Source organism: Onychomys torridus, chromosome 2 (assembly GCF_903995425.1).
Source record: "Onychomys torridus chromosome 2, mOncTor1.1, whole genome shotgun sequence".
Lineage (NCBI taxonomy): Eukaryota > Metazoa > Chordata > Mammalia > Rodentia > Cricetidae > Onychomys > Onychomys torridus.
Window position 1 is genome coordinate 101,821,650 of NC_050444.1, and position 25,854 is coordinate 101,847,503.

The 25,854-nt window shown below is 38.4% G+C and overlaps 1 protein-coding gene across 5 annotated transcripts in view; it reads right to left on the minus strand.

Moving 5' to 3' along the window:
* Positions 1–25,854, minus strand: part of Bnc2 (basonuclin 2) — a 288,209-nt gene that overhangs the window by 141,006 nt on the left and 121,349 nt on the right. For all 5 annotated transcript variants that reach the window (XM_036179982.1, XM_036179981.1, XM_036179985.1 and 2 more), the window contains one exon: positions 452–554. In XM_036179982.1, coding sequence (XP_036035875.1) covers positions 452–554 — 103 coding nt within the window. The remainder of the gene's footprint in view (positions 1–451; positions 555–25,854) is intronic.

The following is a 25,854-nucleotide window of genomic DNA, read 5'->3' on the forward strand; positions in this document are numbered from 1 at the left end:
TAACATCTGGAAGGATAAACTCAGCACACACGACAAGGGCATGCAGTCACTGAGGAGTTCTCAAGCAAGGAAGATTTGCCAGCTTCCCTCTGAGGTCCAGGCCCTGAAAGGCCAACTGTGGTATGTTTGAGTTTCCATCAGGCCTGGTACTTGTTGGCTGCTGCTGTGCTCAGTATGAACCCCACTGCCCAAGTATTCTATAAACATCTCTCGCCCTTCTGCCGAGAGCTGCCTGCCTAGTCTTTCTTCCTGGGGAGGAGAATATGCTGCTGGAGAGCTGCAGGATGAATGTTAACTAACACTTGGAGCACAGCTAACTGCTCTCTTTTACAGGTCAACGATTATTCTTAAAAACCAAAAAAACAGAACAACGTGCACGCATGTGCGTGTACACACACACTCAGGGGAACATAGCAAGGACAACAAAAAGAGGAGTCTAGATTTTCCTCACCATGTGCCACCCAGCCATGTTTACACTGATCACAAGTCCGCAGGTTAATCTTCCCTGGCTGGAAACACTCACACGTGCAGTTTACCAGTGTGCAGCGGATGGCCTGGAAACAGAGGAAGAGAAGACATCAGCATGGGTTCTATCGCATTTTCTCTCTCACTGGTTTTAGTGTCTAGTGCCCATCTTTACCTTGAAAGGTTTTTATGTTGGTAAAGGTCTGAAGACTTTTCAAAATAAACTTATATTGAAATATTTTATAACGAAGGGTTGAGAAAACAAAGCACAGTGACGAATGCATTTCAAGTCTTTAAATACAAAGGTAAAACAAGTGTGGATAGAGGATTGTGTTTTCCATAGGACACTGGATTTTTGAAACTGCATCTCCAAAAGAGAAAAACAGTTCTGCTGCTGTGGTGTGTGTTTATTTAACTTAACTACTTCACAATGATGCAAAACAGTACATATCCAAGAAGATACCAGCCAAATGTTGTTCAAGGGAAATATTTGTAAAAGTAAAATATGGCAGACAAACCATAATTATTAGAAAGATCCCTTTTACTAGCTTTATTTTAAATGCTTAGAACTATCATTTCCCAATCTCTTGTTTTGTCTTTGATTTATTAATTCTAGTTTCATCCCTATTTTAAAATAAAAGCCACCTTTTAATTTTAATGATGACAAGAAAATGAGTTGAAACTTTATTTTGAGGTCAGATAGAAAACAGAAAAATGTTTACATAAGATTCTACACTTGGAAAAGTACAATTCTATCCTAGAACGTACACACACACACACACACACACACACACACACACACACACACACAGTGTCTTTTGATTCTGTACAAGCATTTTAAAAATCATCTCACCAGGTCATACGATAAAGTGAATTCTTAGAAAGCTCCATAAAGTGAGAACAACTTTCTATGACTGAAATCCATGCTCAGGAATTGTACTAGAGCTGCTGTCCTGTGCCATAAGACATTAGTTTGTAAATTTACCTTGTATGTTTGACTTCTAGCTGCATGGAAATTCTAGAAGCAGAAAGATTTAACTTGATCACTCACCTATTAACAATCTACATGACCATCTGAACTGGTGGAAAATACTTCCCTAGAGATTTAGATGTAATCAAGGATGACTGGGATGGGGTAGGGACCCCCAAGGAGGGCTAGTTAACTGAGAGTGCAGATAGGGACCGACAGCTACATTCAGAGACTCCAAAAGCTCACCTTCCTGAAAGCACTTGGGCTTTCTATAAACTATTTCCCTTGTAGAGACAGTGTTCTAGATACTGTAACATGTTTGGGTCAAGTCTATCTGCAAGGGATCAGACTCAATGGCCCCCTCCCTATGTACAAGCCATTCAGGTTTAAAGATGTTTTGTTTCACCAATGAATGCTCTCTCTGTGAGTACTTACCCCGTTTTAGATGTGACAGTCCGAAACCCATGCTCATTTCAGACTTACTTCTCTCTTTGGTTCAGCACTAAAGAGACACTTGATCACACAATCCATCTGTTATTTCTGAGTTTCTCCTAATGCCTATCATCAGATTGTGCCTTATCTAGGTTGTAAAAGTTAGCTGCACATTTTTGTGATTAAAGGGCTAGATGGGCATAAGGAGAAGTTCTCTTACAAAAGCTCAATTTCCAATTCCTGTACTGACTGATCTATCAGAATATGTTTATAAACAGCTTCTTAATACAACATGCTGATTGATTAATGAACTCAAGATTTTATTGTACTATGACCAAAACTAAAATTTAGGATATAATGTTTCCATTAAATACAAGGTGCCTTTCAAAGTATCCAGTTATCAGTTCAGATATGAAGACTATATTAACACTAAAAATACTTGAAGTTCATTAGTACCAACTTTCATAAATAATTCTTAAAAACCTCTGCTTTATCAAGATCAAGGAGTAGACAATAAAAAGAAATGATATCCCATGGACAATATTTAACTCTAGAATAATAAATGACATTAATCACTTTGAATCATTAATTTTGATGTTAATCATTTTGCCAGTTTTTTTTTATTTTATATCCCTTAAAGCAAACATTCAATTTTAGTAATAATCAAGATAAAAACAAGTAAAAGATATAGATTAGTTACACACACACACACACACACACACACACACACACACACACACCCCTTAGAACTAGCCAACTCATTCCTCCATTACTACTTAAATAACTTTATCATCAGGTTCATTTGGGAATTAAATCTTTTCAGATGCTTTCATTTTCATAGATTCTATTCTTTTTATATCCAAACATAAAACATTGCAACACCTCAACTCTTTTATATATAAACACTTAAGCACTGGAATAGGCATTTTGTATTTCTATAAATTCCAGAAGGCCTATCTTTTTAAAACTCAGACTTGCATAGACTACAATTCCTGCTTAAGGGAATTACATACACTTAATATGCTCTAAATAAATATTTTGAGTAAAAGACTATTGTGACTTCAAAGGAAGTTCTGTTTTAAATAATGTTTCTGAAATAGCATAAAACTTTGGCATATTATTTATTCACAACAAAACAGAACCAATGTGATCATTTACCAACTCAGGCACACTTACAAAATAGATTATCGTAAACTATCAAGCTGGTTAAGCCTCAGAAGTGTCCATGCGCTTCAGGGGGACACTCGGAAAGAGCTCAATGGAAGAGCCTTCATCCCTGTGGGCATCCTCAACTCTTTCTTCCCTGTCTGGTGGGAAGTGCACGGGACCTGTACATATTACACTGTCTGAATGACAAGCTCTGAACACCAGGAAGGAGGAAGGCTGCAGAAGCTTCACTAAGACTAGTCCCAAGTCTCTCTGCAGGAGCAATGTTCAGGCCAGCTACTGCAGACGTAGCAACAGGACCTAGTCCGGTGTACCCCCTCACCTACTTGTAACTCATCCATTCAGCTCGCAAGAACAAGCTGCAGGAGCTACCCCATCCCTCTAACCACCTTGAAACTCTTCCCCTCAGCGCTCAAGAACAACAATAAACATTTTAACCCACCTCACATTAAAAATAACCGCCCCTGCTTACCTCTACCATGGGTTTCTTCAAAGAGAAATCCATGCATGCCCAGAACAATGTCTCTACTTCCTCATACCATCTCCATTTCAATCCTGCTATCTGCATTCTGTCAACAGGGTCTTGCACTCTCTGAAGCAATGCCCTCAGTCCTTTTAGTCTCCTCTTCCCTCTAGACCTGGGTGCAACTTGCAACACTAACTTGCTTTCATTCCTCAGCGGTAGAGACCGACTATCCAGCTTTTCTGGCAGCAGCTTCTCCCTCACCACAGTAAATAAATACAGGTGCTGCCCATGGCCAGGCTCTTCATTCTTAACTTGGCAATTCCATGTTCTCAACTCTACAGACAAGTACCATGTAAAAAACACATCACTTGGGAGCCAGTCACCATACTAAGTGGCAAGAAAAGGCAGTGTCCTCGTGTGCAAGGCTTGGCAACTTGGTATTTGCAGGCAGTGACAGGGCTTAGAGGGCAGATCCCCCCCCCACAAAATCAAGAGTTCTTACACATGGTAGAGAACTATCGTCTATTGCTCTCTATTCCCCCATCCAAATATGATCACTTCTTATTGTCTGTTACTATTAATAATAGCTAGGTTAATTGAATGCTTACCTTTCTCCAGGCAATGTGCTAGATGATTTACAAAGAAAAGACTATGAGCTTGACATTTATTCCTTTTTGTTCACATATGTGAGACCTGAGGTGATAACTAAATACTCTGCCTGAAGTCACTCCTGCATCTCTAACACAGGTATATCTGAGTTCTCTGCAACAATGGCTAGCAATCACTAAGTGTTGCTCCTGCTCACAGAGCCCGCCACAGAGCAGTTTTGTTGACATATGTCTCCCTCCAAAGATCATCTGTCCTTCCCTTTCCTGGCCTTCTACTCTCATTGTTAATACCTGAATTCCTGTTGTGTTTTCCCTGGACTTTTCAAAATGGCTCCTAATTAATTTGGTCATTCTTTTCTCCTTGTCAAACTAACCTTCTCCTCACTCTAGCTTTCTGTGTGGAGACTGCTTTTCTCTTTATCTTTGCCCTCTCGTCAATTTCTTGGTTTTGACAGTAGTTCTCACCTCAATCCTTTTCTCCCTTTTCATTACATCTGCTCATTGTATTTGTGGTATGGTGTGTGTGTGTGTGTGCACGCGCGTACAAATGCTTGCTCAAGTATGCATGCGTGTCTCATAGGGCACATGTGGAAGCCAGGACAACTTATGGGAGTTGGTCTTCTTCTTCCACCATGTCGGTTCCAGAGTTCTGACTTAGGTCATTGGACTTAGCAACAAGGTCATCCTCAGCTACATAGGAATATGAAACAAGCAAGATCTACATGGGATTCCCAAAAAGTAGAGGGAGGGAGTTCTTCAAGCACACTTTTTCATCTTTTAATAATGGGGGCCACAAATTACATGGTAATTTTGTCAAAAGTCTTAATTAATCCACATACAACATAGGGTACCCTGGCTGGATAGGTTAAAGCTAAACAAATGACAATGATTTATGATCTCAAGAAATTGTCTATATATAAGAAATGGTTCTTTATCACTTATGATTCTTCCTAGTTTATTAAATTTTATTACAGTATTTTGTCAGATATGTAACATTTTTAATGTTAATGCATAAGAGACTGCATACACACACACACACACACACACACACACACACACACACACACACACACATACAGTCTATGCTGAGGACAAATATTATTATTTCTGTTTCAAGGCTCTAAAATGATACTAGTGGAGGAACTCCACCAATTACTATTCACTGTATTCCTCTACCTGAAACAAAATAGGGAAAATGTACAGACTCAAAAGTATATCAGAAATGATAGTAGTAACTCACACATATATAGTTCCATCCAGCTAGGATGCTGAGGCAAGAGGATTTCAGTTGAGAGGTTTAACTATCACCTGGACAATATAAACAAGAGCCCTCTCAAAAAGGCACATCTAAAACCTACAAAGTAAAACAAGTTGGTAAACAGAGCATTAACATGGTTTTTAATGTTAAATAAGAATGTATTTTTGAGGTATTCTGGCTACATTCCAAAGATCTATTCCAATCCTGGTTAGAACTGGCTTCATTACACTAGTTGACTCTAAGTCTGTGAGTATGTATAGATCAAACATTAGGTTCCTACCAAATGGCATTTCTCAGGAAAGCAAACTGTTCCTGTTAATACTTAGTGTAACTACCAAAGGGAATACACAGGCTAATGCAAGTGTTAGCTTCTTCTTATGTGGAAATAACCACTCAAGTTATCTGACACAAAATAACAACAAGTAAAATAAAGCCGTGAAGCAAACACACATTATAAAACACACATGTAGGAGCAATCACAGTGAGGGGGTGGAGCTTCAGAATTAAGCTCATTTTAGTTCTGGATTTTAACTTTCAACTAACCTCCCTACCCACCAAAAACCAAACCAAACCACACCAAAATAAAAAACATATATATAGGGCATTTTTTGTTAGTGTTTGAAACTCTGACCAAACTCTCATATGTAATTAAATATTCTTAAATTCACTTTCTTCATGCTCATTTCTGGGGGCAATGAGGATAAATTTGGGTTATGAAATTTCACTTGAAAAAAATTCAAGCATTTAATACTGAAGATTGCAACTCAGATTAAACTAAATTAGAGAAAAACTTTAATTGTGAAGGCAGCATTCGTTCTGTCCACTTGTTTCTATTATACACTTAGGCAGTATAATTTATGAGTAGACAGTAATGGGCTGCAATGATTAGCAGTGAGAAGCTTCACCTTTTTACTGTCCCTTCACTTCCAGTGCTGAGGATGAAACCTGGGGCCTTCAACACACAAAGCAAATAGTCTACTGCTGAGTTCTATGCTCAGCATGTAAATAATTTATTTTTATTAAATTCCACCTTCTAGAGCTTGTTGGGTTGTTTTTGGTGTTAGTTTTTTGAGACAGGGTTACTCTGTTGAACAGCTCTGTCTTGGAACTTGCTCTGTAGACTAGGCTGGCTTTGAACTCACAGAGATCTGCCTGCCTCTGCCTCCTGAGTGCTGGGATTAAAGGTGTGCACCACCACTACCCTCCACTACTAGTTTCAAAGTTATATACATACACACACACACACACACACACACACACACACACACACACACACACACTCATACACCAACAAATATCACCCTATAAACTTTTCAGGACAGTTTTTCCATTTTATCATATGGCCAATTCACAAAGCTAAGTGAAAAGAAACAACTTCCAAGGAAGTATATGACATTTAGCCTCAGTCTTGGGAAACTATGGAACATGGCTTTGCAGAAGACTTGGCTTTCTAAACCGGTCAGTTTGTGGTTCCACTTGAACAAAAGCGTCTAGCTTTAAAAACTGATTGAAAACTACTAAGCAGATGTGTGACCAATAGAAATACTACAACTACATGAGACATCTTTTTCTTGGTTACAAAATTCTTCCATGTTGCAAGTAAAGGTCTACCTACCCTTTGGGCTAAATGGGTCTACAATCCAGATTTTTTAATTAGGCACGTGTCAGTGGGTAGATATAGACCATGTCCCCAATGGCATTATATGATTATAAAGACCACACCCTAACAAACTCCTTTTTTTTCAACAACCTAAAAAGCTCTATATAATTCTGACAATGAAACTAATACTAAGGTGGTAATATTCTCTGTATTTATACAAAGAAAGAAATCTAAGATTGAACAGGTAACATACATGGTTTACAACTAGTGGTTACCAGTGATTATAAGGCTTATTGTAAATGCTAAGGGTCCACAGCTTGTTAAGCTATAACATAAATGCTACTATACTCAGGATGTATGAATAATGGCAACCAATGAGAAAAGCAACAGAGTTATTATTGGGTCTGCCTAATAAGACTATTTAAAAGCTTATTTAATGAAATGTTATAGCAAACATATATATTATACACTAGTAATATAACTTGGAAATGAAAAAAACATTAAAAAGTGTTCCTTATATTTGTCTAACTACTTTTTCACATAATATGAAGAAATAAGAGGTGACAAATGACCATTCTGCTGTACCTGTGTGCTCAGAAAATCTTTTTTGTCTTTTCAACAGAAAACACATCATTCAATCTTATATATGTTCCAGATGCAAACAGCCTGCTACAGTCACAATGCAGGGAAGATCCCATTTAAATAGTACAATGTTTGGGAAACACAAAAGGCTATGTGTTAAAAAAAGAAAGAAAAATTATGAACTAAGGAAATATACCATTTTTCATAATAAATGCTCCGAAAACAACTCAAAGAGGTTCACTGGCAAAGTTGACCTTAGAACATATACTACTGTTAAAAATCAAGAGATATAAGCTTCACTTTAAAGTTTCTATTTTAAAAATATTGCCCCATCAACAGATAGATAAACAAAATGTGATATATTCCTATTATGAAATATTACTTGACCATAAAAAAAAGTGATCCATGATAAAACCTAAATGGACCTGAAAAGTATTGTGCCAAGTTGAAGAAGCAAGAAAGCCCTAATGATGCTCCATGATTCTGTTCACATGAAGTGTCCATAACAGGGAAACCGTACAGATAGAAGTACACCAAAGAATGCCTAACGCGTGGAATGGGGACAGGGTGGAATCATAACTAAAACATGCGGAGTTACATTTTAAGGTGATGAAAATGTTTACAAAATAAATTAGTGATTGTCGCACATAATCATGAATATACAAAACCACACTAATCCAAATATTTACTTGGGTAGGAAGCATGGGGTGTGAAACACATTTCAATGAAGTCATTCATAAATGCACAGGATATCTTGGACCACTTACTACTTACAGTGGTGCTAAATCATTAATTCTGTAAGATATTCTTTCACAGGAGACATGGTATAGCACAGTATTTGTCTTCCCACCAGTGCAACTTGGCCACTTAAATACTAAATAAATTAATGCACAGAAGGTGAACAAAGGAGTTTCAATGCTACTTAAGTTTAAAAACATTTTCTTCCAAATATTAAAACCTAACATACCTGTTTTAAAAACTAGCATTTAAATAATACCATCTTTCAGGAAAGCCCATGACATCTTTTTTAAAAATTAGGGGGGAGCTTGCAATTATAATGCTTAGCAATCCTAATATCACGGTTCTAAACACTTTGAAGAGAATCTACTTATAAATGGCAGTGGTGAATTCTGTCATACATAGGTCCATAGTATTGCTCAATTTACTATGATGGGAAAAATTATTTCAGTCAAGAAACAAATTTAGTTTAGGGGAAAGAATCAAAGAGAGAAACCCCTAAACTTATGGGGGTATCATTATATATGACTGTGAATATTCCTACGATTGTGTGAATACCTAAACAGGGAGAAAGGGACACAGAGAGGCACATAAATTTTCAGACATGGATCCAATGAGCATCTGTAGTCATTACCTCACGATCATAGCCTACCATCAATCGACATGAGGAAGACCCCATTTAAATAATTTAAGAGTTCAGAGTAAAAATCAACAGCGGGATATAGCCAATTATACAAGGAAAACACTTATGCTTCCATGGCATCAAAGCATTCAAGCTTTTGAGTATGGATATGTTTCCTCCCCACTCCCCCACCCCCAATTAAATCAGGTCAATAGTAATATAAACTATTTTGTTAGGCAATTAGCAATATTAGAAAAACAGAAAATGAGAAGGCATTTCAATCTGGACAAAGCATTTCAGTTTCTTACCTAACAGTTAACAATTCCAATATTCTATTTGGTGCTTGTAGACTTGAAAATTTCACGAACTATTTAGGCAGCTGAGATGACCCAACTGGAAGAAAAGGACTCCTCCAATGGATGCAACTATCACCAAGATGAACGTGAGATGATTACCACCAAAATAACTACATCCCAACTACGCTCAGCATTTGCAACAACATACAACTTTATACAAAGAGCCAAAATACCCTGATACCATCTGAATACTAATAATCACCTCTTTTTATCTTATGTCGAATCAGTAGTTTTGTCTGTCATTGATATACTTTTCATTCATTTTCACTAATGCAATTTGAAAGGTGGTAATATGATTACATATCTCTGTGGCATTCATAAAAAACACTTACTAATATGATAGGGAAGACATTAATAAGGAATTTGTAATTGTAATGTGATGTAAGGAGATTTATACACCTTTTAATACTTTATAAAAAAAATCTAATCCCTACTCAGCAAGGAGTAGGGCAATAAGAAACCATGTCCTGGTTTTACAGAGGCATCTTTAAATCCTGGGAAGAGCATGCAGTTTACAGAATGATTTTGCATTTTGGTGACCAGGCAGCTATGTTTAGGGATAATCCAAAACCTGTTGTTGCAAATAAGATATCATCTCAAGACAATGCTATTGTTCTTTCCCAAATGGCACACTAGGGTCTCCTTTAAGAAAAATACCTAGAATTTCCAGGCTGAGGGTAAAGCTGAGTTTTGTCCTGGTAGGAGAAGTCCTGAGTTAATCCCCAGTATAAAAGAAGGGTGGAGGAAGGGAGAGATGGTGACATGAAGGAGGGAGGGAATGAATATTCTACGACATCCCTTCTTCAGTGTAACAGATCTGGCTATATTAATTTAAAATCCTAAAGCACTCTAATCAATTCATTTATCAAGCAAGAGAGTAAACGACCTTTTGACTAAATTTATGCCCCTAGGTTTGTGAAAAGTTCACTACAGTGAACTGACAGGGCAGGAAAGTTGCTACATTTGGGATTTATCAAGTGACAATTACCCAGGAGAAGAGAGGCACGCTTTGTGAGACTAATAATAGTTCATATTTGTGCACCGCCATCAAGCTTGCATAATACTTCAAACACATTCTCATGTTTAATCCCTAAAATCCCTGAATTTAGATTCTTAGTTAAACAAGAGAAAAGAGTCCCTAAGAAGTCCCCAAGTAACCCAGACCACAGCTAGTGAGCTGGTCTATTTCCACACAGCCTGCCTTTGAAAAGAAAGCAAACGAAATTCACATTGCTACCCTACCCTCAGTAAGTTCCAATTGGAATTTAACATTCTTTAGATGTGAACCAAGCTAGAGGAAAGGGAAAAGGGCATGTATATGAAGGCTTGAGCAACCGGAAAGAATATGAAAATCTGTTATGTAGTTAAGTCACACTAAAATATTTTATCAACACTGGCATAGTATATTTTAGATAATGAAAGTGATTACAAACAGTATTTGATGGAGTTTAAATGGTCCTATTAAGAAATTTCAAAGTTGACGGGCGGTGGTGGCGCATGTCTTTAATCCCAGCACTCGGGAGGCAGAGGCAGGCGGATCTTTGTGAGCTCGAGGCCAGCCTGGTCTACAGAGCGAGATCCAGGAAAGGCACAAAGCTACACAGAGAAACCCTATCTCGAAAAACCAAAAGAAAAAAAAGAAATTTCAAACTCTTAAACATGAGAGAAGATACTTCCAAGGGCATATGAAAATCATCTTATCCATCCATGTCTTCAGAATGCCCACTAGTAGTAATACACACCAACAAACATTTTGCTGCTTTCCACTGTGTTCATATTGGTACATCACAGTTATCCCATAAGGATTAACCCTTTTGCTTAAATGCAGGTATCACCACAGGAATCACTCCTACTACAGTTAATGATAACAATAAGATGAACAGGCAGAGTGCCTTTATATGTTATTAATGTTAGATTGTAGAATCTCTAGGTCTGTGCTGAAACCTGTGATAGATTCATTAGAGTGTTGTACAAATCAATGAAGGCACATCTCTGATTTTCTAGTAGCTGGAGTCACTGGAATTGTTCAAAAGAAACCTCTCAGTCAATGCATTTAAACGTGTGCACGCGCGTGCGCGCACACACACACACACACACACACACACACACACACACTGCTATTTCTTCTTATTGGTAGTTTTTTTTTTTTTTTCTAATTCAAAAGACTATATTCAAATACTCAGAAAAAGTCCACAAATTTCTATGGAATCTATAAGTATCCAAGATAAAATGTACCCTAGACTATTAAAAAGCCATTATTATCTTCTTTTCTTTTAAAGATTAGTTCATTTAAAAGCCAAAGAGACATAACTCTACAGAGGAAGACAATAAGAAACAGCCAGCTAGATACTAGCAAAGCTCCAACACCACTGGGAAAATTAAGAGACCTTTGTAATGGCTGTCATGAACTATGAGCTAACTCTTGAACATTAAGAAATAAATAGAAGCCTGGTGGAGAAAATGGAGTGTTCCAGAACAATGTTAATGTCATCTTGGGCACATGGACTGGGTTCACGTGTGTGTCAACTGAGTCAATGTAATGGGCTATAACAGCTTTGAAGCAGCTAAAATGGTCCATTGGGTCAATAATCCATGAACTAAGAAGGATTTACTTGATAGACTATAAATGGTTCATAAGAACTCAAAATCACTCCATCAGATCAAAAATTCAATTTTCATATGGTACCATTCCACAAATTAACCAAAGGGAAGAAAAATGACTCTGAAGGACTTCAAGGTCTACAGGTTTAAAACTCATGTTTTAAAAAAAGAATGCAGAAAAGGAAATAAAAATTAAATGCCTTTTGTAGGGTGAGCCAACTTATTGAAGATCAAACTATTATCTTGCGGCAAGCTGACATACAACACAAACTGCTCAAAAGGCTTTCCAGCCTCCTACAGGCTGTTCATGCTCATGATACAAACAATGAAAGACATACATATGCATTTACAGTTTCCCTTCACATTCCTAAGCTTACTGAGGAGATTTAAACACACAATTTCTAGGATGGTACCATCTCAAAATGAAGACACATATTTGAGTGTTTGCATCAATTTTCATCTGTGTTAGTCAATGTCTGTGGAGACATCAGAGATGATGTACTGGTACTGGGTAACAGAACAAACAGCAGAAAGCAAGCAGAACAAACTACAGAGTAAAGCTGATGAACTACATATTCAACATTGAACGAGAAAGGAGTGTTGCTCCTACATGGGCCAAAGCTTATGTAGCCTGTGTTTACTGGTTAACTATTTCTATCCATCTAGACTGTGGAGAAATAGCAAGCAGCCTTTAGTAAATTTCATTACATATTCACACTAGGTGATAGTGGCTTTAGATTAATTTTTAAGAAGTAGGCCCATCTATGTGAATGATTGTATTTACTAAGTTCATGGCTACAAAGAAAAGCACAGAAAAATGCTGCAAAAATATAAAAGACTCTAATTAAAATTCTTAGCTAGGAAGAATTCCTATCCTAGGAAAGAAAATGTGATCTATCACCTCTCTCACTAAACGCTACTAGCCTCTCTTCATCACAAAGACAAGGAATCATTTTTTTTTTCTTTTTTCAAGAGTAACTCTAGATAGCATAACAGATGTTTTCACATCCAAGTAGATTACCTATCGACATAGGCACAGTCCTCTTAACATTCACACAAGGGAAAGAAAAATTCCAATAATTCTGAAATAGACAGATAAAACTTTTCTCTATGGCTGTGGCCATGTACTATTATGTGTAACTACTTATTTTTAAAAAGAGCCTTATTGGTGCTCTCTGAAGGATTTTCTTTTATACATTGCTTTATCCTATAATTTTGTCCCTGTTGGGCATGCTGCCTAAATTTAAACACAAACAGTCAAGCAATGAAGAAACATTAACACATTTACTGTGAACAAAAACTCCCAGTTGTACAGTGAAATTTTAATACATTTCAACTTATCTCTTTTACTAATGGGGAGAGTACAAACCCTGCAGGAATTCGCTCTGCAAACTGGTAATTACAGTAGACTCCCTTTTTATAATGCATATGTATAGTCAGACACACACACAAAAACCCTGGCTTCCCTTTTGATGTAGGTTACAATGGAAATGTTTTCAAAATTATGAAAATCTACAGCAATTCTGAAGAAAGGCATTATTTCACCGAAAGGTGCTCTATCTTTGATTGTCTATGGACACAAGCAGACATATGTCTAGGTGTTTACACACCAGACAACACCAGCATTATATACATGTACTTTGTCATCTGCCCCTGTAATCTTAGTGTACAGAATAAATCTGGTCCTGTGGGTTCAAAGCCAGTTCTGACTTCCACAAAGAGGGGATATTCTTTCCTCTCATGCCTAGAGACACTTGTCCTCTCCTGCTTTGGGGATTGAAATCTCAATTTTGGCTGCGTCATTAAATAACTAAGCACTGTAAACCACCAATCAATCAGCCTCAGCGCAGGCATATCTGCCTCTGAGCGAACAGACCCTGTGTGACTACTTGAGTAAGCCCCACATACTTGGATATTTATAACAGCAGCTTGGATAATTAACAGAAGTCTGCTACTACTCATATCACTTGCTAGACACTATATTGTCTGTCAAATTTCGATTTTATAACACCTTCCTAAGAAACTGAATCTGCTAGACTGCCAAGAGTATCAATTTATAATTTATTTTGAACTTATATTTCTACATATTATCATGCTGAGGGAGAGTAAGTCAGATTAAGACTTTTAAGTATATATAACTTTTCTAAAATTCTAGAAATTCTAAAACCCTTGACTGGGCATTATCTATAAATTAGAGACCTAAGGGTCTAAAACTGGAATTGTAACATTCAGAAGAAATATCCAGCATGTATTTCCTGTCATAATTTGTAAATGCTGTTCTGGGATCTCTACCTGGTCTTCAAATTGTCATTCTTACGAGAATAACAAGAGAGAAGGCTCCTGGGCCTGGCTGAGGCAGAATAAACTCTCTACTGCAGGAAAGAGATGGTTCAGAGGCATTCAAAGTAAGTGCCCTCTTCTCAAGTAGTGGTTCTCAACCTGTGGGTCATGACCCCTTTGGTCAGATATCCTGCATATCGGATATTTACGTTACAATTCATAACAGTAGCAAAATCACAGTTATGAAGTAGCACTGGAAATAATTTTGTGTTTGGGGGTCACCACAACATGAGGAACTGCATTAGGAAGGTTGAGAACCACTGATCTAGGCCATGTGTCTATTTATTTTAGGCAATACCAGTAAATAATTCTAGCCTTAAGTCTCCTTGACTCTGTAGAGAAAAAGAGTTTCTCCTACAACCTTCCCACCTCGAGTCTTGAAAACTGCTTTATTTCACTATGCTCCAAAACAAACGAACACAAGAAAGAGACTTGTTCAAACTCAAGAACTAGGCACTGGTTCTACCACAGCAATGGATGGACAGTTAACTCTACAAGAAACACCTACCACTTCTATTTGGAAATTAAATTAAATATTTCCCAATTTTTATATATGCCCAACACCTCTCCCCCCACCTCTCTCTCCCAATGTTATTTGCTTAGCACTGAGACACAGCTGCCTGATGGTACACTTCCAGAAAGAGTCAAGTAGAAATGGCGGGACTTTAAGTGGGAACTTTCCACCATAATTTCCTTTCAGAGAACTGATCTACTAACAAATTCTGGTTTTTATGCCTCCATCAACAATTAGAGTTAGGCTACATAACGTTCATCTATCCATATAGTTTTCCAATTATTATTTTCTTAAAATGGATATTTGCAGTTGACTCTCTTTTTCCTTTACTATAAATTCTGGCTCAAAATGAATAAATTAATGATAAAAGTACAACTGTTACATGCAAAATATGTAAAACCAATGTCTTCTCTACAACTTCCAATCAATCATACTGTATAATCACTAGACATGGACAACAGCCTAATTCAAGAGCATGTAGCCCATCTTGGGCAAAGCATTACTTCTTTATTAAATCTGTTATCTGAAACAGTGTTAGAAGTTGTAATAAAATAAGACAATGTATCTTTTGCCTCTCCTCCAAGTAAACAATAAAGGCAAAGTGACCAGATATAAGCTTAATGTCACTACACTCAAGTAATCTGAAATTACACTATCAACTTATTAACTTCATTAAGATCAAAAGGAAAGTAGTAGAACTTAAACATTCTTTCCTTTGCTTCAGGACACAGAGACATTTGTGAACAAAAGCCTAGATCCAGTAGCCTGTCATGGCAAAACATACCCCTGTGACACCTTTTCTAAAAGTAAGGTTTTCTCAATCTCTCATTTGGTAAAAGGATAGGGTAGCCTGAAGAAGTCTATTTGAAATCTCTGAATAAAAGATGAAATTCTCCCAACCTGCTTTACTGAAGTGGAAAGGGATCAAATGAGTAGACTGTTACTGACTCATGGAGATTGAATAAAAGTTAAAACACACAAAATAGCAATATGCTCAATGCTTTCATCCATATGAACTTTTTCACTGGAGGTCATTTCCAAACGGGTTTGTACTTCCTTAGTATGACTACTGACACACAGGCAATACAAGGTGGGATGAACAAATAAATACTAATCACCTCTGAAGGGTGGGTGAAGGACAAAAAGGAAGCACTCCCATTAAAGTGTTGTTGAATTTTTCTTTCACTCACATTCAAGAACTCTGATGAGTTCAAGAAACCAGTACCTGGACTTCCTAGTCTATTTTAAATGAGCCAAATTGTTTTGAAATAGATACTGTAGCCATTGCTGTTCATGACACCGGACATCAGCTCGATTTCCAGAGTACTTCAGTTTCTAAAATGGTCATTTCCTACCCTAGTCACACGATTAGTATGTTCCACTTGAGTGCAACATAAATGGGTCAGTAAAGCACAATTCAGTGTTTTGTTTTTGTTTCATTGAAACTATCCACATGTCCATAGGGCTTGTAGCAAGCATGCTCTAATACTTTATTAGTAAGCATGAGGCTATTATTTTAATTCTAAAATATATTACCTGTACTCAGATTGCTTAGCACTGAGACACAGCTGCCAGACACAGTATACTTCAGACAATAGTCAAGTAGAAATGGCAGTACTCTATGTGGGGTATCATCATTTTCTATCACAGAAATGATCTACTGACAAACTCTGCTTTTTTATGTCCCATCAACAATGAATAAATTAGAGTTAGGGTACACAACACTATATATCTTGCTGCCAAAGATTAGTTTCAGTATTAATCCCTATGAAAAGTTTTGATTCTGTGTGCAAAAATAAAAATTTCCTCCATAATCAATTTGTCCAATTTTCAAAAAGTTAATAATGAGGGTGAAGAATCTTTTAATGCTAGAAGCAATCAGGATAATTGTTGTTGTTAGCTAATAATATTAGAGTATGGCATTTATTATAACAAGTTTATGCTTTAAAATTCTGTACACAGGTGTGGAGCACTTAACCTTTTTGTCTAAGAAAGCAAAAACAGACAGGAGGCATTAGAAATGTAAAATGTGTGCTAATAACAATTTCTTTGATTGTTAAAACTGTGTCTTAAATTTGTAGGGATCAGGCCGGCCAGTGGTGGCGAACGCCTTTAATCCCAGCACTCAGGAGGCAGAGCCAGGCGATCTCTGTGAGTTCCAGGCCAGCCTGGATTACCAAGTGAGTTCCACGAAAAGGTACAAGGCTACACAGAGAAACTCTGTCTCAAAAAACCAAAACTAACTAAATAAATAAATTAGTAGGAATCACAGAAAATAGGATGAAACATCTTTTCTTATTTAAACTTCTTCGCAGGAGTGAGACTGTCCATGAATTAACTGGGAGATTTGTCTATGAGCTTTTGAGAAAACAAGGTTTTGCATCACAATCTCTTCTTCAGCAGTGAGCCTCATGTTTCTCCCTCTTTAAACAAAGCAAAAACACTTACTAGATCTGAAGACAACGGGTGTACGTAAAAATCATTTCCCATGCTTTTTAAACACACAGAAGCCAAGGACCACAACCAACAAATAAGAACGTCCTAAGCACTTGTGCAACCCTAAGAAGGAGCCATCAGATTTTACACCTCAGGCTTCTCACTTGCCTCACACACCCTGGCCCTCTAAACTGTTTACACTATTGTGGTACTCATAAGAGATGAAGGACCACCCTTATCACTGAACAAAACATAAATACAAGAGGCTTTGCTTAAGGATTGAGCAGTGAAGGGAAGTCCCCCAGGAGTGTCCCTTTGGACACTGCAGGGGAAGTGAGCAGTTTCCTGAGGAAGGCCTCCTGAGCTTTTCCCAGGGAAGAAGCAGAGCCTCTCACAGGGAGCTGAGTTCCAAGCCAACTGAAGCAGGATCCCACTCCACACTCCTGAGACTTGAACTGATGGAGAGGAGAGAGGAAGCCAGGGAGGGCAGGGACTATGTACCTAAATGGCTATCCATTTTCATTTTTAAATGGATGCAGGGAAAAGACATAAATGATTAATATGACTAATCAATTCCCATAGTAATTCCCTTCCTCCCAACTGCCACTACTCACCATTTTTTCAATGTGCATTTAAGAAAGTATGGAGTTGCCTCCAACTGCTAACAGCATCAGGTAGCTTCTGTAAATGTTAAAATAGAATACACAGTAAAGTGCCCAGCACTGCTGACAGTTAACTGTCCAGCAATGTCCCTTCCCTCATGTTATATAGTCATGAAAGTAGGGGAATTGCATGCAATAATCAACTTTGACACGCTTAAAATTTCTATGGAAAGAACTATTTTGCTTTCATATTTTTTGTCATTCCAGACCCTGGAATCAACTAAAACCTTACTCCTAACCCTATGAATGCAAAGCAGGTTCTCTGCCTAATTTACAGGAATTACAACTGCATTGGGCTCAATGGCTCCCAAACTCACTTTTTTAAAGACTAATATGCCCTCTTCTGGTTTCTGGGTTAAGGGGGAAAAAAAGGAGGAGGAGGAGGAGGAGGAGGAGGAGGAGGAGGAGGAGGAGGAGGAGGAGGAGGAGGAGGAGGAGGAGGAGGAGAAGAAGAAGAAGAAGAAGAAGAAGAAGAAGAAGAAGAAGAAGAAGAAGAAGAAGAAGAAGAAGAAGAAGGGAAAAAGGCTAGGTTTTCAGATGGGAAAGTTTTAAGTTAAATCATCTGGTTTTGTTTTGTTTTGTTTTGACTATTAATAACTGTATTCTTGTAAGGGGAAATATCTTGTATGGGTAAATGTTAATATTTCAAAAGTCCACATTATGCAAAGTGAGGCTATCTCCAAAAGGGGCTCTCAACAGACTTTTTCCAAGTCAGCAAACAGGGCTGAAGATGATGCAATTTGCATGAACGAGGACTAGAGAAGGAGAGTCTGAATGCAACCATGAGCAAAGGCTGAGTAGTTATCCCCTTGGTGCCATATACCCCTTCAGAGTGCCCCACTCTGCCCAACGCAGCCTGCTCTCACAGCTCAGGCCGACAGCAATGCCAATTAGTGTCAGCTGTGATGGGATTTTAGAGACATGGACCTTTGTCTTAGAGGAAGTGGGCTGCAACCACCAACTTACTACAGTACAGAGGCAACCTAACAACCCATTAGGTGGAAATGACTTTTCAGCCACTTCCTCCAGGGACGACATCCGAAACTGATGGCTTAGACAGATGGGGACATTTTTACATTTCTGTATTAACTGCCTCCAGGAAGAAGGATTTTTTATCATTTGATGCTGCCGGGTCCTCATTTCATCTGCTCTGTTCTCCATGGTATTCTTTCACAATATTGTGTATATATTATGATCTTGAAAATAGTAAGCTAAATACTACAGAAATGGAGGGAGTCATCTCACTGTGTGGACAAAGAACATTTGATGGGTCATCCGCAGAGACTTCGACAGTCTTTAAAATCCAGAAATTTCATTCAAGAATATTGCTCTACGTAGAATTCTATGGCATGAAGGCACTGACACCTCTCCTTTCATGCTTGTAATTGTCAAATTAATATTAGATCAGGTAAATGTTATCAGGAAACAAAGAAATTCTGTTCCTCCATCCGGGAAGGGATGAAGTTAGGTATTGCACATAGGAATGGTCACAGACAGCCCTGTTGAAAAGCCAAAGCTAGAGGTTTTCTGTGGGCTCCAGCGCCAACTGCATGGATGTCACAGTGCTACCAAAGCAACTTCCACACAGCATCAAACAGAATGCTGATGTTCCATGAGAGAGTGTGGTACTGGTCAAAGCTGAAGGTTTCCGTGTGAATTTTAAAAGGTTCATTACATGTTCCCAAAGCAAATCTGTTCCTCACTCAACAATCAAGAGCATGCCTTGACACAAAAAGATTCCCATGTCACCTCTGTATCCACTTATTTAGTTGAAGAGCATAATTTTGAAGGGTTCAGCACACACGTACACTGACATCAGCCACCAGGTCAAAGGTCACAATAAAAACAGCAATCTGAGCATTCCTCCAGGTCTGCTTCAGCAAGAACAGAGCTAGAAGGGCACCGAAGGCTGGAAAGACTCAAATCTGCAATTCCAAGAGATGTTCAGTAATGTTTCAGTTTACCTGGCCTTCACAATTAACATCCCAAAGCCACTGTTAGTATTTCTGTTCATAACCTCAGGTAAATTATTAATTTTGAAATATTTTTATTTAGGTCTATTTTCAGACCTTTATCAAGTACTACTGCACTATAAATGAGATATTTTATAGAACAGTTTCTATCAGAGACCCGATTATTAGCATGTCTAGAAAGTATCTCTTTCTAAGTATTATAATGGCTTGGGAAATAGCTCAGTGAGTGACAGCACATACTTCACAGGCATTACAATCTGAGTTTAGATCCCTAGAGCTTATGTATAAAGCCAGGTGTAGTGGGGGTCACACACGCCTGTAACCCAAGCATAGAGTATGGACACACACACTTATAACCCTAGCAATGAGTATGGACCCACATGCCTATAACCCTAGCAATGAGTATGGACCTACATGCCTGTAACCCAAGTATGGAGGATGGACCCACATGCCTATAACCCTAGCATGGAGGATGGATACACATGCCTATAACTCTAGCATGGAGGATGGACCCACATGCCTGTAACCCTAGCATGGAGGATGGACACACATGCCTGCAATCCAAGTATGGAGTGGTATTTATGCTGAGAGGGAACCACTGGGGCTTGCTGACCACTAGTATAGCCAAAAGTCAACAAACATCCAGTTCAGGTTTATTCTCAGGGGAATAAGGTGAAGAACACTAGGGGAGCTTACCCAATATCTCTGGTGGCTTCTGAATATATGTACTGGTATGTATACACACACACACACACACACACACACACACACACACACACACACAAATACACACACACCATAAATAAAAAATAAGTTTTTGAAAGAAAAGCATATCTTAATTAATATTTACAAAGTTCTGTATTTTGAATTTTGTTTAAAAATACTGTTTTTCATGGTATGTACTCACTCAAAAGTGGAGACTAGATGTAAAGCAAAGGATAATCAGACTGCAACCCACAGCTGCAGAGAAGCTGGCTAACAAGAAGAACCCTAAGAGGGATGCATGGATAGCACTGGGGAGGGAAAATAGATGAGAGCTCCGTGAGTAAACTGGGGATGGGGGGGGGTAATGGAGGGTAGGGCTGGTCAAGCTGAAACAGGGACAGAGTGGGAGAGCAAGGAAAGAGATACCACGATAGAGGGAGACATTGTGGGGATAGGGAGAAACTGGGTGCTAGGGAAGTGCCTGGGAATACACAAGGATGATCCCAGCTTAGACTACTAGCAATAGTGGAGAGGGTGCCTGAACTGCCCTACTCCAGTAATCAAATTGGTGAATAATACCCTGTCATCATAGAGCCTTCATCCAGTAACTGATGGAAGCAGGTGCAGAGATCCACAGCCAAGCACCAGGCCGAGCTCCAGGAGTCCACTTGAAAAGAGAGAGGAGGGCTCTATGAGCAAGAGGCATCAAGATCATGAACTGTGGACTAATAGCTGTGGAACCTCCATGGGACTGGACTAGGTCCTCTGCATAGGCCAGACAGTTGTGTAGCTTGACCTGCTTCAGGGGCCCCCTGGCAGTGGGATTAGGATTTGTCCCTGGTGCATGGGTGGGCTTTTTGGAACCCAGTGCTCATGGTGAAACACTTACACAGCCTTGGGGCAAGAGGAGGGGCTTGGACATGCCTCAACTGGATGTACCAGGCTTTGCTGACTCCCCATGGGGGAAGGCTGGAGAGCGGGAGGAGGAAGGAGAGGGATATCTGTAGTTGGTTTGTAAAATGAATAGAAAATTTCTTAATAACAAAATAAAGAAAAAGGAAAAAATAAAATAAAAATACTTTCGTTGTTTTTTAAAAGCTTTAAAAATACCTTGATTTCAAAGAAAATTTTATAATTAAGTCATTTTTAATTAAAATGATCTTATAATGGTGATAGTTACAAAACTTTGTGACTATGCCAAAGCTAACTGAGATGCATACTGTAAAGTGTTTATATGGTAAATTTTGTGTGAAGTTAATTCTATTGCAATAAAAAACAACCAGACATTGTTACATAAAAGAATACTCGTGGGAGTCAGCTGCTTTTGTGTTGGTACTAGTAAACTAACAGGGCTACTGTCTCAAACAACTCTTCTCCTTCTCAGGAAGGGCAGAGTCTGAACTTTCTTAAAAAACGACATCTCTGTCAGTATTAACTTTATCTAATCCTGTCATTCTCATAGGAGAACAGGTTGTTTCAAAATAGTACAATACTCTAACTGCTTCTGGGAAATGCACTAAAGTGTATATTATGTGACCAGAACAGAGCAGCAAGACATAGTAAGGAGACAGAAAAGAAGAAATACCCACACCAAGATTTAGTTTTATTTATGCATTTATTTATTCTTCATACATTTTCTACTTTCTGCAGACTTAGAGTTTACTAATGCTGGCCAAGTTGCATTGCTTTGACATGTAATAGTCAGTGTACGAAATACTAAAACAAACTCATTTACTCCTGATTCTAATTATTAGCAGGTTATTCTGTTATCACTATCTCAGTTATATGGGGAAAAGGAGAAGAGGCAGGGGAGAACCCACTTTCTCAAGAAGAACCATTATTATTAACTCCTGTCCAACCCAGTCTCCAGTCTCTAATTAGCTTCCCTACCCTTCAGTTTTGAATCCTTTATGCTCCACAAATGCTGAGAAGTAACAAAAACTACATGTTTTCCTCTTGAATACAAGTTTCTTTTGCTGCCAGAAAAGGAACCCAAAGCTGAAGTACAAAAACCATGAAGTATATGAAAAATAAGAAACTGAATATGTTACAAAGAAACTGGCACCATAAAAACCTACATTTGTAAACTTGGAGAATAATTAACATACTTAAAGACTTGACCTCAACCCTTCAAGATCTGCTTTGAAAACCATCTATCTGAAATACCCACTGTGAGAATGGAAGACAAGGCTTACCCTTCTTCACTGACGGACAGACTTTGGGTTCTAAGTAATTACTTATAAACCATTAACATGTATTTCAGAAAATGCATTAAAAAGATGTTGAAAAACAAAAACCTGCAAAGTAGAAATAATTTTAAGGTGATCCATTTTAAAAGTTAATAAAAGAAGAAAGATCATTCTAGCAGAAACAGTGTCAAAGAGGTTAGAAAGGGGAAATGGGTACTCAGTTTTTAAAATGTGTATTAGATGAAGTAGCTCATATGTCAAAAGGAAATAAATACAAAAAAGAAAATTGAGGTAGAGAAAGTAACTAAGAGAGGTCGAGGTAAGGAGTGCTGTTTCCAAAGGTTCCATTTTAAAGGAAGACAGGACCATTCCACACTTAAAAAATCAGATGTGGCCATTTCAACTCAGCAGGCCTTTGGAAACAAGTTCGGGTTAAATACAGGCAGTTGATAAAGGCTGGACTTCACGGTGAATAAACAATTTTATATCTTCACAAAATAAATTTTCAAAGCTAAACTAATTCTTTAGGTTTCTTATATTACCAGTCTTGTTAAAAATACATAGACACTAAGAACTCTACTTGAGACTTGCACAGTGGTCCAAGATGTTCATATATGTACCCAGAAGCTAGCATTCCCAGATGGCATCTCCCTATGTCCTTTTGAAATCCAAGGGTGTGTCCCTATGCTGTCTAGGCAGCTAAGTGTTCCAGATGGAAAACCCCTGATGTTCTAATCACAAGCTCTGACAACATATTAACAAAATTAACTACGTTTAGTAACTCAAAACAAGCAAAAGAACTGTCTCCTGTCACTGACTCATGTGTGCAAATTTTTTAATCATTAATCAATTTTCCTAGGACAGCAAACTTCTTCTGATGACAACTCTCTACTTTCCTATCAAAAGCCTCATGGTCCTAGCTGGCCACCTTGCCTGTAGAGCCACAATGTTCACTCTGAGCAAAACCATACAGAGTCTTAAAACAATTAGTTCACACTAGAAGAACATAACGTAGGCCAGCAAAGCCTAGAAAGCTGTGAGGAACTAAATCTAGCCTCAATTTCTATTTTCCATGAGCAGAAAAAGCTTCCTTATGTGTTATTTGTGAATTATTTATCTTTTCTGAGGCACTCCATTCCTCGCTTATAACAACTACTTTCACACATAATTTCCCCATTCATGAGAGACACTTTGTATAAAGAGTCGAAAAGAGTGCCAGACACAGAGCAAATGATAAACAAAAGCAATTGTGATGATTTTTTAAATCTTTATTTTAGATAAGACTGAAATAACATTTCTAATATGATTAATATATAGTTTCTAGACACACTATACATTTGATCTACTCTCAGCACTTAATGGATAGGCTAGTTCAGTAAGGAAACTTGAAAGGGGTGAGTAAATATGAAATCTGTCATTCACATGTTGTTACTCACGAGCATGTGAACTTGAGATCCAACTCTACTTCAATTTCCTCTGTTGTCATGTGCAAGAGTTTGAACACATCCCAGGCTTTCTCCACACTTTACAGTCACATGATTTACAGTAACACTTACATAAGGAAAGCAAGAACATTACTTCTTTTCCTTATGTAATGTACTGTGCTTCCTAAATACCACACCTTCCCAACCTACCTTTCTTATCTCCTGTACAGAGAGAGATTTGGGAAACAGCTTGGTTGGTGCAGTCTCGAGAAAGTAGCGGTCAGACCCAGCTGTTTGAATGACAGGACAGACCAACTGAACATGCCTAGCTCTGCTCAAGACTGGCAGGTAGCCAACATCCCAAGGGCCTTTCAGAGCCACAACTGACCAGCTCTGGAACCTTTTATAATACAAGTACAGACATAAAATTATCAATTCAACAACTATTTTCTAAATGCCTATTCTGTGCCAGGGATTATAGATAGGGATAGTGTGAACTGGATAGCACAATGCAGAATTTTAACCTGTAAGGCAGTAAGTGATATGCAGAAAATGGGGGTGAACACAAGGTTCTTCTACGGCCTACAGAGAAGGCACCTTAACCTAATATTGCTTCACTGATGAATAGGAGTCAAAAGGCACATAGGTCAAAGTCAACTTCACTGTTTTAGGACAAAGAGTTGGGATTTCAACTGGAAAACTAAACATGACCACACAGAAATGAGTGGCCAAACCATGTCAACCAGAAGAAGGAAAGAGCACTTCTCCTGGAGTCTTTATGGGAACAGGGAACTGTCTCCTGCTGTCTTCCTTTACCATCAAAGCCACAGTGCAGGGCAGGGACCATTCTTTCTGCAGTCAGGAGTTTGGACTTTACAGCATCTTTCCACTCTGGCTCTTGACTGAAACTAGTCTTGCAAGCAGTGTTTTCTGTTGAATTCCCAGGAGGACTGATGTTCTCTTCCTTTTCCATAGTAATAATCCTTTCCTCCATTGCTCCATGAGGCCTCAAATCTGAATCCCATGCCTCATTTTCTCTTACTTTCCTGTATGCCTCAGGACTCTGGTGTCTCGCTGTCCTCATGCCTGACTAAACCAAGAGGTAGAAAATAAAATAGGTTGGGCTCTGTCTGCCATGTTCTTATTGTCTGACATGTTCTTGGCTGGCTATTGTCTGCTGTTCATGAGAACCTAAAGAGCCTTGTAGACATAACCTCAATTTTCATCCTTATTACAAAATCATTTGAATGTCTTATGTATTATGGGTAAATAAAACATTTATCACCATTTCTTCTACTCGAATGACCTAGGAACACAATACAGATATCACACAGTGCAGTAATAGGGGAGGGAGCTGCAGAAGGCCAAGTACCCCATGCAGCCCCTCCAGCAGGTAACAGTGCATAAGGAACTAACTGAAGAAGGATGTGCTGATCGAAGGCATTGTAAATTACACTGGCGGGATGGCATTTGGGAGCCCTCTTTGCTTGTCTAATGGTTTCCATGCCTACCAGATGTACCGCTATAATTAGATACACTACAACTTGAAAAGGATGGTCGATGAGTTACATCTTCCCTAAACACCCCCAGAAGGAATCTGAGGGTCCCAACAATTTACGTACGGGGGGGAAAAAAGCTGAGGCTGACTACAGTGTGAGAATGGAGGGTAGACGACTGAGAAGCAAAAATAACTATGTTAGTTTGCATAGCAAGACTTAAATGGAAATAAGCATAGCACAATTCAGA